This window comes from Hordeum vulgare, chromosome 3H (genome assembly GCF_904849725.1).
Source record: "Hordeum vulgare subsp. vulgare chromosome 3H, MorexV3_pseudomolecules_assembly, whole genome shotgun sequence".
Taxonomy (NCBI): Eukaryota; Viridiplantae; Streptophyta; class Magnoliopsida; order Poales; family Poaceae; genus Hordeum; species Hordeum vulgare.
In genome coordinates, this window is record NC_058520.1 from 154,125,417 (window position 1) to 154,140,097 (window position 14,681).

At 43.9% G+C, this 14,681-nt stretch overlaps 1 protein-coding gene across 1 annotated transcript; it reads left to right on the forward strand.

Annotated features, from left to right (window-relative positions):
• Positions 1–319: 319 nt before the first annotated feature.
• Positions 320–2,351, forward strand: LOC123439716 (zinc finger protein MAGPIE-like). The gene is made up of 2 exons (XM_045116403.1): positions 320–723; positions 827–2,351. The coding sequence occupies exons 1-2, from the start codon at positions 591–593 to the stop codon at positions 2,134–2,136; spliced, it is 1,443 nt and encodes a 480-aa protein (XP_044972338.1). The 5' UTR covers positions 320–590; the 3' UTR covers positions 2,137–2,351.
• Positions 2,352–14,681: the final 12,330 nt, after the last annotated feature.

The following is a 14,681-nucleotide window of genomic DNA, read 5'->3' on the forward strand; positions in this document are numbered from 1 at the left end:
CGCCAGGTTGAGTTGGCCTAAAGGAGTGCGCATGCTGTGGGTCCAGGTCAGAGTAGACCATGCAGTTGAGAGTTTGTGCAGCGCTCCAGAGCCCGGACCAGCGGCATAGTTGGTTCTTTTGCAAAGGGCAGGAGCAGCACATTATGGGCTAATCATGCCAAATGCAAAGGCACCAAGCCGCAGCTTTTTACCACCCTTTGATGATCCCCTTTTCCCTATCTTTCTCCTCATCATATGTGTCATCATGCATTGCACACCCACACACTAAACACGCACCCCTTTTCAACTTTCACCTTTTTACCACTTCAAATATTTTATACTCTAAAACACTCACTACTCTTTCTCTCTCATAGTAGTCTCCGTCTCACTAACTCAGTTCCCCTCTTGCCCTCTCCTATATTAATCCAGCTGCTGGTGTTGTTGCTTCCACTACTAGCTTAGATTGCTTGAGTGATGCCCCACACCGACCTAAGAACAAAGGTTGCCCTTTTGTCTCCCAATCAAGACTAGTTAACCACAAGCAGACCAACAAGAAGAACAACGATCTCATCAAGAGCTAGCAAGACACCAAGCCAAGAAGGAGCACAATAATGGCGAGTGAAGCCATACCCAACCCTTTCGCTCCTCTCACCAACCACAACCAGCCGCAGCAGCAACCGTCGTCCCATGAACACCCTCCCGCTCCTCCCCCGAAGAAGAAGCGTAATCTCCCAGGCACACCAGGTAACAAGTCCAACCTCAGCACGTACGTCTATCCCCTGCAGCTGCATGCATGTTGTTGGTTTGCAAATTCCAACCGGTGTTCGATGGATCGTGTGCGCTGCAGACCCTGACGCGGAGGTGATCGCGCTGTCGCCGCGGACGCTGATGGCGACGAACCGGTTCGTGTGCGAGATCTGCGGCAAGGGGTTCCAGCGCGACCAGAACCTGCAGCTGCACCGCCGCGGCCACAACCTCCCCTGGAAGCTGCGGCAGCGGAGCGGCAAGGAGCCGAGGAAGCGCGTCTACGTCTGCCCCGAGAAGAGCTGCGTCCACCACAACCCGTCCCGCGCGCTGGGCGACCTCACCGGGATCAAGAAGCACTTCTGCCGCAAGCACGGCGAGAAGAAGTGGAAGTGCGACAAGTGCGCCAAGCGCTACGCCGTGCAGTCCGACTGGAAGGCCCACTCCAAGACCTGCGGCACGCGCGAGTACCGCTGCGACTGCGGCACCCTCTTCTCCAGGCGGGACAGCTTCATCACGCACCGCGCCTTCTGCGACGCGCTCGCCGAGGAGACGGCACGGCTCACGGCCGCCACTTCGGGCGCCGCCGCGGCGTCTGTGCTACCGTCCATGTGCGGCGGCGGGCAGGGATACCTCTTCGCCAGGCCCAACAGCATGATGCTCCAGCCGCCGCTCGCCGCGCACCTCAAGCCTGCTGCAGGAGGGCAGATGCTCGGGGACCCGCTCTGCGACGGCGCCGCGGCGAGGCACGGAGGGCTCTCGCTGTGGGGCAACGACAACACGGTGCCGTCCTCCATGGGCCACCACGTTGGCAGTCTCCTGTCGGCCGGTGGCGGCGGCGCGCCAATGCCAATGCAGATGTACGCGGATCTCTTCGCGCCGAGCTCCGGCGCGCCGCCTCAGTTCGACATGGCGCAGCTGAGCTGGCTGTACGGGAACAACGGGAAGCTCTCGTCATCTAACGCCAGCGAGCTGACGACTAACTCCTCGAGAGAGGCGGACAGCGCGCCTTCCGTGTTCAGCGGCCAGCAGCACGCGAAGCCGGCCGCGGCGCCCACCGACATGTCAGCGACGGCGCTGCTGCAGAGAGCCGCGCAGATCGGCTCCGTCACGTCCTCCAATGCCTCCATGCCGCTGGAGGGGGCCTTCGAGCAGGCGCCCAACTCCGCCGGGCGGATCAACGAGCACAACAAGTTCGACGACAGAGCTCCTTTCGGCGCGAGCCAGCACAATGCGATCGACCCCAGCGCAATGAGCGAGCTCACGGCGGCCACCGGGAACGTGCCGTACGACGTGTTCTCGTCGGCGCGACATGCTGCCCTCAGGGACGCCGTCGGGAGGGAGGAGACTAGGGACTTCTTGGGAGTCGGCATGCAAGCACTCTGCTCATCTTCGATACATGGGTGGATTTAGTTTAAGGTGGCATGCATGTTCATCATGCATGTAAGCGTGGAGATACGAGGAGTAGTGTCTAATTCATCCGCGGCTACGTAAGCATGAACCATGCGCGCTCGTATGCAACGTCAAAAAATACCACGAAGCATTCCGTTTCAATTGGTTTACTCAGCTCAGCTGTCATTTCTTGTCTTGGTCAGCACATCATTCATGATTTTGTTACTTGTGCTTGATGGGATTTGAACGATTCGATGCTCGATTAGTACCAGTGGAACTTAACCTCATCATATGGAGAAGAACTGAAGCCATGGCTGCAATGCCAGGCAAATTGAAGAGAAAAGGGTGGCAAGAGATCAATGCATGCATATTCTCAAGAACTATTGATCTGTCTTAGTGTCTTGCTTCGGAAGAAAAACAAAAGGCAGACCATTGAACCTTTTCCGAGACAAAAAAAAACATGGATCAAAGAGTTGCCCCCTTTGGTTTACTACTTTGTTCTTAAGAAAAGAAAGCCAGTCCACCACTTTACAACTCTATTATTGCACAAACCAAATTACCATTTCAGTGCAGCTAGCTATCCGTATAGCTTGATCCTGTTTGAACATTTGTGCAATGCTGTTTCTAGCCCTAGTGGCACACATGCATAAAGGAGGATCTTTGCCCATAATAATCAACAAGATTTAAGTTGCTATCTTGTTGTGCTTGTCCAAATGTCAAAGAGTCTGAGGTTCAAGCAAGCCCAAAAGGGAACTTGCAACATAGCAATGGGTTGCCCATAACCTAGCAACAACAAGGATAGGCGGTTATCCAATTAAGGAGAGGCACTACTGTTTTGAATGGCTGCCTTACAGAATTTTTTATTGATTGATAATTAGCCAGTGGTGCGCATCCAAACAACATTGGCTAGTGCTGCTTAACTTAATTGTCTATTTGTCTGCATGCTCAGCTTAGTGCATTTTGGTTATAATGGAAGGTAGCTGAAACAGGATACGTTGTCCGGAGCAAACCAATTCATGGTTGTATGCTTAGGAGAACTGTGGTATTCCCTACCTATTAGACTTTAAATTTCAGATTTGACATTAGTGCCTCATTTTTTGAATTTATTTCAGTCCTTTTGGTAATGTGCGTTCAGTGGATGGAGACGTTTTCGTCCACTACAAAAACGTGTGTGACGACTTCATCAATCTTAAAATGATGTATCAATTTAGTCTCTCGAATATGTTTATAGAGTTGAATGTGCGTGCATTTATATCAATGAGTTTATGCTCATATATGTGAGCGACTTTGATTGTTCTCTGTTAAATCAATATGTTGTCTGCAGGTACTATATACTCCCTCCGTTTTTAAATATAAGTCTTTTCAAAGATTTCATCAGAGAACCATATTCGAAACAAAATGAATGAATCTACACTTCAAAGTACGTTCATATATAGTGTTGTAGTGAAATCTTTTAAAAGACTTATATTTAAGAACAAATGGAGTACTTCCTCCGTCGACTTACATAAGATCATATGTTAAGACGTCTCTAACTTTTTTTTAATGGAAGACGTGTCTAACTTTGACCATTGATTGAGTCAATGAAATATATAGTATATTGCCACGAAATATACCTAAATTCATATTTTCTAGAAAAAAGATCAATGGTATAATTTTTTTAATATATAAATATATTTTATTAATTAAATCATGGTTGAAATTAGGCGCAAACTACAAAGTGAAACTATAAAGTGGAATTGTATAAGTAGATATATGTTTTTTTTTTCATCAGTTTATTCAGGATAACCGCCGCATAACTAGAGAATTGACCCGAGCATTTGTGCGACTAGAATATTTACATTTTATTGTACTTACTATTACTTTCACTCTAATTATTTTCTCCATTGTCAGTTCATATTTCATTTAACTCGCTGCCACAAACTATTCATAATCACACGTAAGAAAATGTACAAATATGTATTTCATTTAACTCATTGCTACAAAATATTCATAATCATATGTAAGAAAATGTACAAATATATTTAATAGTAGAATATAGTTAGACATTGGTCTGGACCCTATATACTTAAGAGAGTGATCCCACTATTTTATTTATCTCAATATGTGCGTGTTTCCCATCAGTAAACTTATTATATCAATATATGTGTCTTTTATGATGTTTTTTTCCTGAAATACCAAAAACCATAAATTGGCATTAGGCATTAGATTAATACGTTAGTTCAATAAAATTTGATTAAAAAGTATGCCCAAAGTGTATGGAATGAATAGCATAGTAGCATGAATGAGACAAAAATTGGCGGTAAGTATAAATGAAGAATGGATAGAATTTTAACTTTGCACGATCACCACACACACATAATTAACAACATATCAAATTCAATTTCAGATCCACATATGAAGTTCAAATGCAAATGACAAGCATAGTGCATCACCAACATGAACAAAAGTGCATAGAACAAAGTACGTAGAACATAGCCTCTCAACTTTCATACTTGTGCTTCGAGTGTCTCATTGGCACAGGGAAACTCCAACGGAGGGACCCATTTCGTCCGCACGTGTCTCTTTGGGTCTGCGCTGACAAAAAACACGTCCAGTCGAACCCATTTTTATCCCAAATTTGAGTTCGAAGTGCATACTTTCTTACATCGACCTTCTTCGAACCGACAACCGAGTTGGTAGAAGGGATTCTTTTTTTTCCTTCTTCACCACTTGATGTTGTGTCATCACTATCACCAACAAATATTGTGCAAACAAAGCACTTGTAGGTCTTCCGGTTAGGAATTTCATACACCAACCATTTCTTGGAGAACAAGTTAACTTATTATTAGACACCTATACATACAAGACATGAAGAAAATAATTGATGAATTTGAGCAAACAATGACCTTATCAAACTCACTACAACGACTTCGGTTCATGTGCTTGACATGTTTCAAGCAAGATGACCACTTTTGACAAGACATGGATATTGTAGCCCATCGATGGCGAAGAAAAGTGCCCGCTCGATTATAACCACTAGTGTTGCATGCATCAAAGTACTCTTGATCTGCTTCCACTAAGTTGCCATTGGTTGCTCGATACAAATGGCCGCATCGATGATAATTTTCTTCCATGCCAAACATATAAACACATCCTCATCTTCTTGGTAGTATTCTAGTTTTCCCTTTGGAGTTGCATCAAGAAAACCATCCCCTTGCATATCAAGATTGCGCTCCTCCCATTGTGTGTCATATTGTTGTGAGGGTTATCTTCAACATCAAAATCTTGAGATGAAACATTCATGTTGTGCAAAAAAAAATTCACCAACGACACTACATTCATCACAACTGAATACATCACCTCACAATTGCATTGAACAAGATGAGTTTGTGACAAAGCTAGAAAAAACCAAGAGAAAGTGCTCCATGTAACTTCACAAAGATTTTGACGAGACTATGAATGAGTGATATCGGTCTAAGAACAACTCTAGCAGAGTCGTCATATGGTCCGATCACCATAAGAACCAGTAATATTGTCAATATTGCAATTTTGAATAAAAAACGTTATTCTAGCAGAGTCACTATATGGTTGTCCATCGACAAAATCTATGGAGCTCGCTCCACAAACAACCTCACAACATCGATATTTAGAGGCTAGGGAGGTCTAATATGAAGCTTCCTCCATCCCTAATTGCTAGCGAGAGGTTGGTTTCAACTTCTTACTCCTTGGCAAGGTTGGGATTTGAAGCTTTGCGGTACAAGTACATACACCATCACGCACAAGAAATCATCAACGAGCCGTGATGACAGTCGGACTAGCCACTCTCCATTAATGGCCTTCACCGCTTCCATCGAATCCCAATTTGATCATTCGGATGGCTACACGAGCTCATCCCTGACTATAAACACCTAACAATGAGGTGTCCCCACCAACGAAGCCCTAACCACCACTTCTCCATCCTCGCCAACCTATTCCATTCAATCTTCTCCACTGCCTGGGACAATGACGCCGCACAATAACACAACATTTTGTCTCAATCTGGCAACGAAGGGGAACGTCTGATACGTCTCCAACGTATCTATAATTTTTGATGGTTTCATGCTATTATCTTGTCAAACTTTGCATGTTTTGCATGCCTTTTATATATTTTTTGGGACTAAATTGTTAACTCAGTGCCAAGTGCCAGTTCCTGTTTTTTCCATGTTTTTGACCCCTTTTAGAGGAGATTTTGAAAAGGAGTCCAAACGGAAGAAAATCCCCGAAAAGATTTTTTCTGGAACGGAAGAAGATTGGGAAGCTTGGGAGCCAAGGCAGGGGAGCCTCAGGGGCCCCACAAGCCCCCACCCCGCGGCCAGGGGGGAGGCCGCGCCATCCAGGCTTGTGGGCCCCTTGAGCATCCCCTGACCTAGGGGTTGCGCCTATAAATTCCCTAAAAATCCCAAAAAATCAGGAGATCATCGAAAGTACTTTTCCGCCACCGCAAGCTTCTGTCTCCGCAAGATCCCATCTGGGGCACGTTCTGGTGCCCTGCCGGAGGGGGGATTCGGACACGGAGGGCTTCTTCATCAACACCATGACCTCTCCGATGATGCGTGAGTAGTTCACCATAGACCTACGGGTCCATAGCTAGTAACTAGATGGCTTCTTCTCTCTCTTGGATCTTCAATACAAAGTTCTCCATGATCTTCATGGAGATCTATCCGATTGAATCTTCTTTTGTGGTGTGTTTGTCGAGATCCGATGAATTGTGGATTTATGATCAGATTATCTATGAATCTTATTTGAGTTTCTTCTGATCTCTCTTATGCATGATTTCATATCCTTGTAATTCTCTTCGAGTTGTGGGTTTTGTCTGGCCAACTAGATCTATGATTCTTGCAATGGGAGAAGTGCTTGGTTTTGGGTTCATACCGTGCGGCGACCTCACCCAGTGACAGAAGGGGTAGCGAGGCACGCATCGTGTTGTTGCCATCAAGGGTAAAAAGATGGGGTTTTCATCATTGGTTTGAGATTATCCCTCTACATCATGTCATCTTGCTTAAGGCGTTACTCTGTTCATCATGAACTCAATACACAAGATGCATGCTGGATAGCGGTTGATGTGTGGAGTAATAGTAGTAGATGCAGAAAGTATCGGTCTACTTGTCTCGGACGTGATGCCTATATGTATGATCATTGCCTTAGATATCGTCATGACTTTGCACGGTTCTATCAATTGCTCGACAGTAATTTGTTCACCCACCATGATATTTGCTATTATGAGAGAAGCCTCTAGTGAACACTATGGCTCCCACGGTCTAGTCCACACCATATTTTCAGCCTTACACTTTTTTACTTCGTTGCACTTTCCGCCTTCAGATCTCACTTTGCAAACAATCTTGAAGGGATTGGCAACCCCTTTGAAGTGTTGGGTGCAAGCTTGTTTGTGTTTGCGCATGTACTCTGGACTTGACGAGGCCCTCCTTCTGGATCGATATCTTGGTTCTCAAACTGAGGGAAATACTTACTGCTCCTGTGATGCATCACCCTTTCCTCTTCAAGGGAAAAACCGATGCAAACCAGAGAAGTAAGAAGAAGAATTCCCAAGCGCCAAGGAAAGACTTTTGTTGCCGCAGCAGAAGAATTTCTAGCACCATTGCCGGGAAGGAGGATCAAGTCAAGAACTCATCGAAGTAAGTGTCGCAAACTCATATCTTGCATTTACTTTGTTTGTCAGTTGCCTCTCTTTTCCTCTGCCCCACTTCACCAATTTGCCTTTTTTTGTTTGCCTTTTTCGTTCGCCCTTTTCTCTCGCTTGCTTTCTGTTTGCTTGTGTGCCATGTGCCTTCAATATGCTTGCATCTTCGCTTGCTGAAAATCTAGTGATATGGATCCTCATCCACTTGCTAATATCTTTAAGAGATCCAATTATGTTGATCCAATTGCTAGTGAGTTGAGTGCACTTGACTAGCTTTATGGAGTTTTGCTTGAGATGTGTGAATCTGAAAATTGTGAGGAAGAAAATTATGAAGTGATTCACGTGGGCTCCTTGGATGAAAAGCATGATTGCAATGGTTTCACTATAAATTCTATTAGTGACAATCATGCTAAGAATATGCAAAACCCTAAGCTTGGGGATGCTAGTTTTGCTATGTCCACTGCTTGTTGCAATAATCATGAGTGGGGCGATGATTTTTCTTATGATCTTGAAAATTTGTTTAAGCCTCATGATAAATACGATATTTGCAATATTGTTGAAAGTGGGTTTGGAGAAGTCATGACTTTAGTTGATGATAATCCCACTATTTTTGAAGAGCGTCAACTTTGCATGCATGTGGATCATGAAAAGAATATCCTATGTGATAGTTACATTGTTGAATTCGAATATGATTCCACATGTAATTATTATGAGAGAGGAAAGTTTGGTGGTAGAAATTTTCATATCACTAAATCACCTCTCGTTATGTTGAGATTGCTATTGTGTCTTTCTTCTTCCTTGCATATGGTAACTATTGGTTGTCTTGACAATCTGTTTTCCTATAAAATGCCTATGCATAGGAAGTATGTTAGACTTAGATGTGATTTTCACATTCTTTATGATGCTCTCGTTGTGCTTCAATTCTTGTCTTTTGTGTGAGCATCATTGAATTATCAATGCCTAGCTAAGGGCGTTAAACAATAGCGCTTGTTGTGAGGCAACCCAATGAATTTATCTTTTTCTTTCTGTTTTGTTGCGTCCACACTTTCATAATTCTGTTGTGATTGTGTTTTTTGTGTTTGAGCCAAGCAAAGCCTTTATGACTAGTCTTGGTAATGGTTGTTTGATCCTGCTGGAAAAAGACAGAAACGTTTCGCTCACGAGATGATTTTTCATTTTTATTCACAAAGAGATTACTTTTTTTCGCTTACTTTTTGCTGTTGATTTATTTGCTTTTTGCCCAGGCCATCGTAATTTTTCAGATTTTTTGAGGTACCACAAGTATACGAAGTATACAGATTGCTACAGACTGGTCTGTTTTTGACAGATTCTGTTTTTGTTGAGTTGGTTGCTTGTTTTGATGAAACTATGGTTAGTATCGGGGGATACTAGCCATGGAAAAGTGAGAATACAGTAGACCATCATCAATATAGATAGAATTCAAGTTTTCTACAATACCAAAAGAAGTGGTAGTTTTTTTTCTTGTACTAATGTTATCACAAGTTTCTGTTTAAGTTTTGTGTTGTGAAGTTTTCAAGTTTTGGGTGATGTTCTCATGGAGAAAGAGATAAGGAGTGGAAAGAGCTCAAGCTTGGGGATGCCCAAGGCATCCCAATCCAAATTCAAGGACACCAAAAAGCCTAAGCTTGGGGATGCCCCGGGAAGGCATCCCCTCTTTCGTCTTCAATCCATCGGTAACATTACTTGGAGCTATATTTTTATTCACCACATGATATGTGTTTTTGCTTGGAGCGTCTTGTATCGTAGGAGTCTTTTCCTTTTGTTGTGTCACAATCATCCTTCTGCACACCTTTTTGAGAGAGAGAGAGACATGCACTCATCGTGATTTTTGCTAGAATGCTCATAGTGCTTCACTTATATCTTTTGAGCTAGATACTTTTGCTCTATGTGCTTCACTTATATCTTTTAGAGCACAGCAGTGCGTGATTTGGTAGTTGGCTTATGCTATGAAAGTAGTCCCAAAAGTGATAGATACCCAAAGAGGATGCAAAAACCTCCATCTTGATGTGCATTGAGTAGAAAGATAAGTTTTGATTCCTCTCAAATAGTTTTGAGACATGGATTTGGTAATATTAAGAGTTATGTTAGTAGGGTGTTGTGAATCTAGAAATACTTGTGTTGAAGTTAGTGATTCCCGTAGCATGCACGTATGGTGAACCGCTATGTTAGGAAGTCGGAGCATAATTGATCTATTGATTGTCATCCTTTGTGTTGAGGTCGGGATCGCGCGATGGTTTAGACCTACCAACCCTTCCCCTCGGAGTATGCGTTTAGCACTTTGTTTCGATTACTAATAAAAACTTTCACAACAAGTATGTGAGTTCTTCTTGACTAATGTGAGCCCATGGTATAGATGCACCTTCACCTTCCACCATTTCTAGCCTCTCTAGTGCCGCGTAATTCTCGTCGATGCACAAACCCATCAAATTCCTTCCTCAAAACAGCCACCATATCTACCTACTATGGCATTTTCATAGCCATTCCAAGATATATTGCCATGCAACTCCCACCATTCCGTCTCATGACTTGTGCCGTCACTCTCATATTGCCATTGCATGATCGTAAGATAGCTAGCGAGATGTTTCAACGTCATACACCATGCTAGATCGTTGCACATCCCGGTACACTGCCGGAGGCATTCCCTATGGAGTCATCATCATTGTGATCTTTGAGCTGTGAGTAAATAAAAGTGTGATGATCATCATTATTAGAGCATTGTCCCATGTGAGGAAATAAAAAAAAAGAGGCCAAAGAGCCCAAAAACAAAAACAAAAAAAGGGAGAAAAGAAAAGAAAAGAAAAAAGAGAGGCCTAAGAGCCCAAATGAAAAAGAGAGAAAAAGAGAGAAGGGACAATGCTACTATCTTTTTCCACACTTGTGCTTCATGATAGCACCATGTTCTTCATGATTGAGAGCTTCTTGCTTTGTCACTACCATATTCTAGTGGGAATCTTCATTAAATAACTTGGCTTGTATATTCCAATGATGGGCTTCCTCAAAATTGCCCTAGGTCTTCCTGAGCAAGCAAGTTGGATGCACACCTACTAGTTTTCCTTTTGAGCTTTCACATACTTATAGCTCTAGTACATCCTTTGTATGGCAATCCCTACTCATTCACATTGATATCCATTAATGGGCATCTCCATAGACAATCGATACGCCGAGTCAATGTGACCATCTCCTCCTTTTTGTCTCACAACCACCACCACACTCTATTCCACCTATAGTGCTATATCCATGGCTCGCGCTCATGTATTGCGTGATAGTTATAAAAAGTTTGAGAAAGTAAGAGTGCGAAAACAATTACTTGGCCAATACCGGGGTTGTGCATGATTTACATTAGTCGTGTGAGGATGATGGAGCATAGCCATACTATATGATTTTGTAGGGATAACTTTCTTTGGCCTTGTTATTTTGAAAGTTCATGATTACTTTGCTAGTTTGCTTGAAGTATTGCTGTTTTCATGTCAATAGAAAACTATTGTTTTGAATCTTACGGATCTGAACATTCATGCCACATGAAAGAAGTTGCAAAGGACAACTATGCTAGGTAGCATTCCACATCAAAAATTCATTCTTTATCACTTCCCTACTCGAGGACGAGAAGGAGTTAAGCTTGGGGATGCTTGATACGTCTCCAATGTATCTATAATTTTTGATGGTTTCATGCTATTATCTTGTCAAACTTTGGAGGTTTTGCATGCCTTTATATATTTTTTGGGAGTAACTTATTAACTCAGTGCCAAGTGTTAGTTCCTGTTTTTTCCATGTTTTTGACCCCTTTCACAGGAGATTTTGAAACGAGGTCCAAACGGAAGAAAATCCCCGAAAAGATTTTTTCTGGAACGGAAGAAGATCGGGAAGATTGGGAGCCAAGGCAAGGGAGCCTCAGGGGCCCCACAAGTCCCCACCCCGCGGCCAGGGGGAGGCCGCGCCATCCAGGCTTGTGGGCCCCCTGAGCGCCCCCTGACCCAGGGGTTGCGCCTATAAATTCCCTAAAATCCCAAAAAAATCACGAGATCATCGAAAGTAAATTTCCGCCGCCGCAAACTTCTTTCTCCGCAAGATCCCATCTGGGGCACGTTCTGGTGCCCTGCCGGAGGAGGATTCGGACACGGAGGGCTTCTTCATCAACACCATGACCTCTCCGATGATGTATGAGTAGTTCACCATAGACCTACGGGTCCATAGCTAGTAACTAGATGGCTTCTTCTCTCTCTTGGATCTTCAATACAAAGTTCTCCATGATCTTCATGGAGATCTATCCGATGCAATCTTCTTTTGCGATGTGTTTGTCAAGATCCAATGAATTGTGGATTTATGATCAGATTATCTATGAATCTTATTTGAGTTTCTTCCGATCTCTCTTATGCATGATTTCATATCCTTGTAATTCTCTTCGAGTTGTGGGTTTTGTCTGGCCAACTAGATCTATGATTCTTGCAATGGGAGAAGTGCTTGGTTTTGGGTTCATACCGTGCGGTGACCTCACCCAGTGATAGAAGGGGTAGCGAGGCATGCATCGTGTTGTTGCCATCAAGGGTAAAAAGATGGGGTTTTCATCATTGGTTTGAGATTATCCCTCTACATCATGTCATCTTGCTTAAGGCGTTACTCTGTTCGTCATGAACTCAATACACTAGATGCATGCTGGATAGCGGTTGATGTGTGGAGTAATAGTAGTAGATGCAGAAAGTATCGGTCTACTTGTCTCGGATGTGGTGCCTATATGTATGATCATTGCCTTAGATATCGTCATGACTTTGCACGGTTCAATAAATTGCTCGACAGTAATTTGTTCACCCACCATGATATTTGCTATTATGAGAGAAGCCTCTAGTGAACACTATGGCCCCCAGGGTCTACTCCACACCATATTTTCAGCCTTACACTTTTTACTTCGTTGCACTTTCCGCCTTCAGATCTCACTTTGCAAACAATCTTGAAGGGATTGACAACCCCTTTGAAGCGTTGGGTGCAAGCTTGTTCGTGTTTGCGCAGGTACTCTGGACTTGATGAGGCCCTCCTTCTGGATCGATACCTTGGTTCTCAAACTGAGGGAAATACTTACTGCTCCTGTGCTGCATCACCCTTTCCACTTCAAGGGAAAAACCGACGCAAACCAGAGAAGTAACAAGAAGAATTCCTAAGCGCCAAGGAAGGACTTTTGTTGCCGCAGCAACGTCCCATCTCAGACACAGCGTACCGGCTCGGACTATCGATGCAACACACTATCCATGGCAGCCACTAAATATTCCACCTGGGCCGACAACGGATTTGGCGGCCATGACCTGCAGATATGGTGAACGTGGAGGGCCTAATATCATTCCAGTAGGCCCAGCCACCCACTCATCCCGGCGAACTACGTCATCCCCATCAATGCTCAACTAGAGACCAGTTCATGTGTGCTTCTTCTTGCCTTGCTCTAAGTGCGTAACAAGGAGCATCATCCATGAGTATGGTTCCACACTCACTGATGATACTTGTGATCTGCGTTGGGTTTTTCCTCGAAGAGGAGGTGATTATGGGGCACAATATAGATAAGTAATTCCCTCAGTGAGAACCAAGATTATCTAGCTAATAGGAGAATCATGGAATTTCCCGTCTTCAGCGCCTACACACAAAGTAGCTTACACTTGCATCCAACGCGGGTAAGAGGGTTGTCCACTACTGCAGGATGGTCCAAAGACGACACATCAATCAGAGACCCTTCGACGAAACTGTGTGCGATGCATGAATCGCAAACAGTATAGCTATAGGTCCGTCACCAATAACGAAAACTATGTGCAATGGTGGATCCATCAAATATGATTTAGAAAAAAGTTGCGTATGCGATACGTGGCATACAGTTCTGACACACGAAATGTTTGCACTTAACTAAAATAACGCAAATGGTTGCCGAGATCGAGATGTGTGCGATATAGGTCAGACAATTGACTACCATAAACTGTGTGCGATGTTATAGTAGAACACAAATGATTCAGCATAAGAAGATGTGTGCGATATACAACTAACTAGTAATCAGAATCGTGTGCGAACACCATAAATAACACATACGATTGATGATGATAACTTGTGTGTGTTGTGGGGGAAATGCTTGGTGGTATACAATTGTCAGTGGATGACGAAATCATCACCAGTGGGTTTCATAGTTTAGACCATGTATACTGTGATTTGCTCTGTCTGCACAACACCTATGTTGCATACATGTCACTCAGGTGAACTATCTGTGATGAGCCAAAATAACACGAACGGTTGGACAGATCAAGATGTGTGCGACAAACGGCATACCATGCGCTTGGATGAACTCTAAATGATGAGCCGAACTAACACAAACAATTTAGCGTAACAAGATCTGTGTGATGCTCAACAAACGGGTCAGTAAACAAGATTGTGTGGAAAGATTAAAAATAATACAAACATATACTGGCACAGACGATTCCTCGTAATAAGCACCTGATTCAGGAAATGATAGTACAAATTATTGTTGCGGGGTTGGCCCGTTGGTTCGACGATGTTTTAATATTGTTTGCACTCACGCGACATCCTCTCTAAGAAAGAAGGATCCACATCTATCGGCGAGGACCATCTCTTCAAAGGCCCGGCCATTACTCCCCTCATCACAGTAGCTCCGGTCTCATGGAAAATCCCGTCCATGACCAAAGGCATGCATGCGGCCCTCTCATGACGGAGATTTTCAAAGCGGTCATCAACATGAAAGTCATAAGCTGCACGCTCTCCTAGAGCGGTAGTAGACTCTAAGAAGGCTGCTGCCCTTACCGAGGCCAAATCCTCGCGAGCCGACAAGGCAACAGAAAACTGATCAGCACATGCTGCCCTTTTGAAGGGCAGAGCTGCTTGTTCCGCATACAGAACCGCACTTGCCCGC

Coding starts and splice junctions, on each gene's coding strand:
- LOC123439716 (XM_045116403.1), top strand. CDS start 591: ATGGCGAGTGAAGCCATACCCAACCCTTTCGCTCCTCTCACCAACCAC. Junction 724..826: donor TAATCTCCCAGGCACACCAG/GTAACAAGTCCA, acceptor TGTGCGCTGCAG/ACCCTGACGCGGAGGTGATC.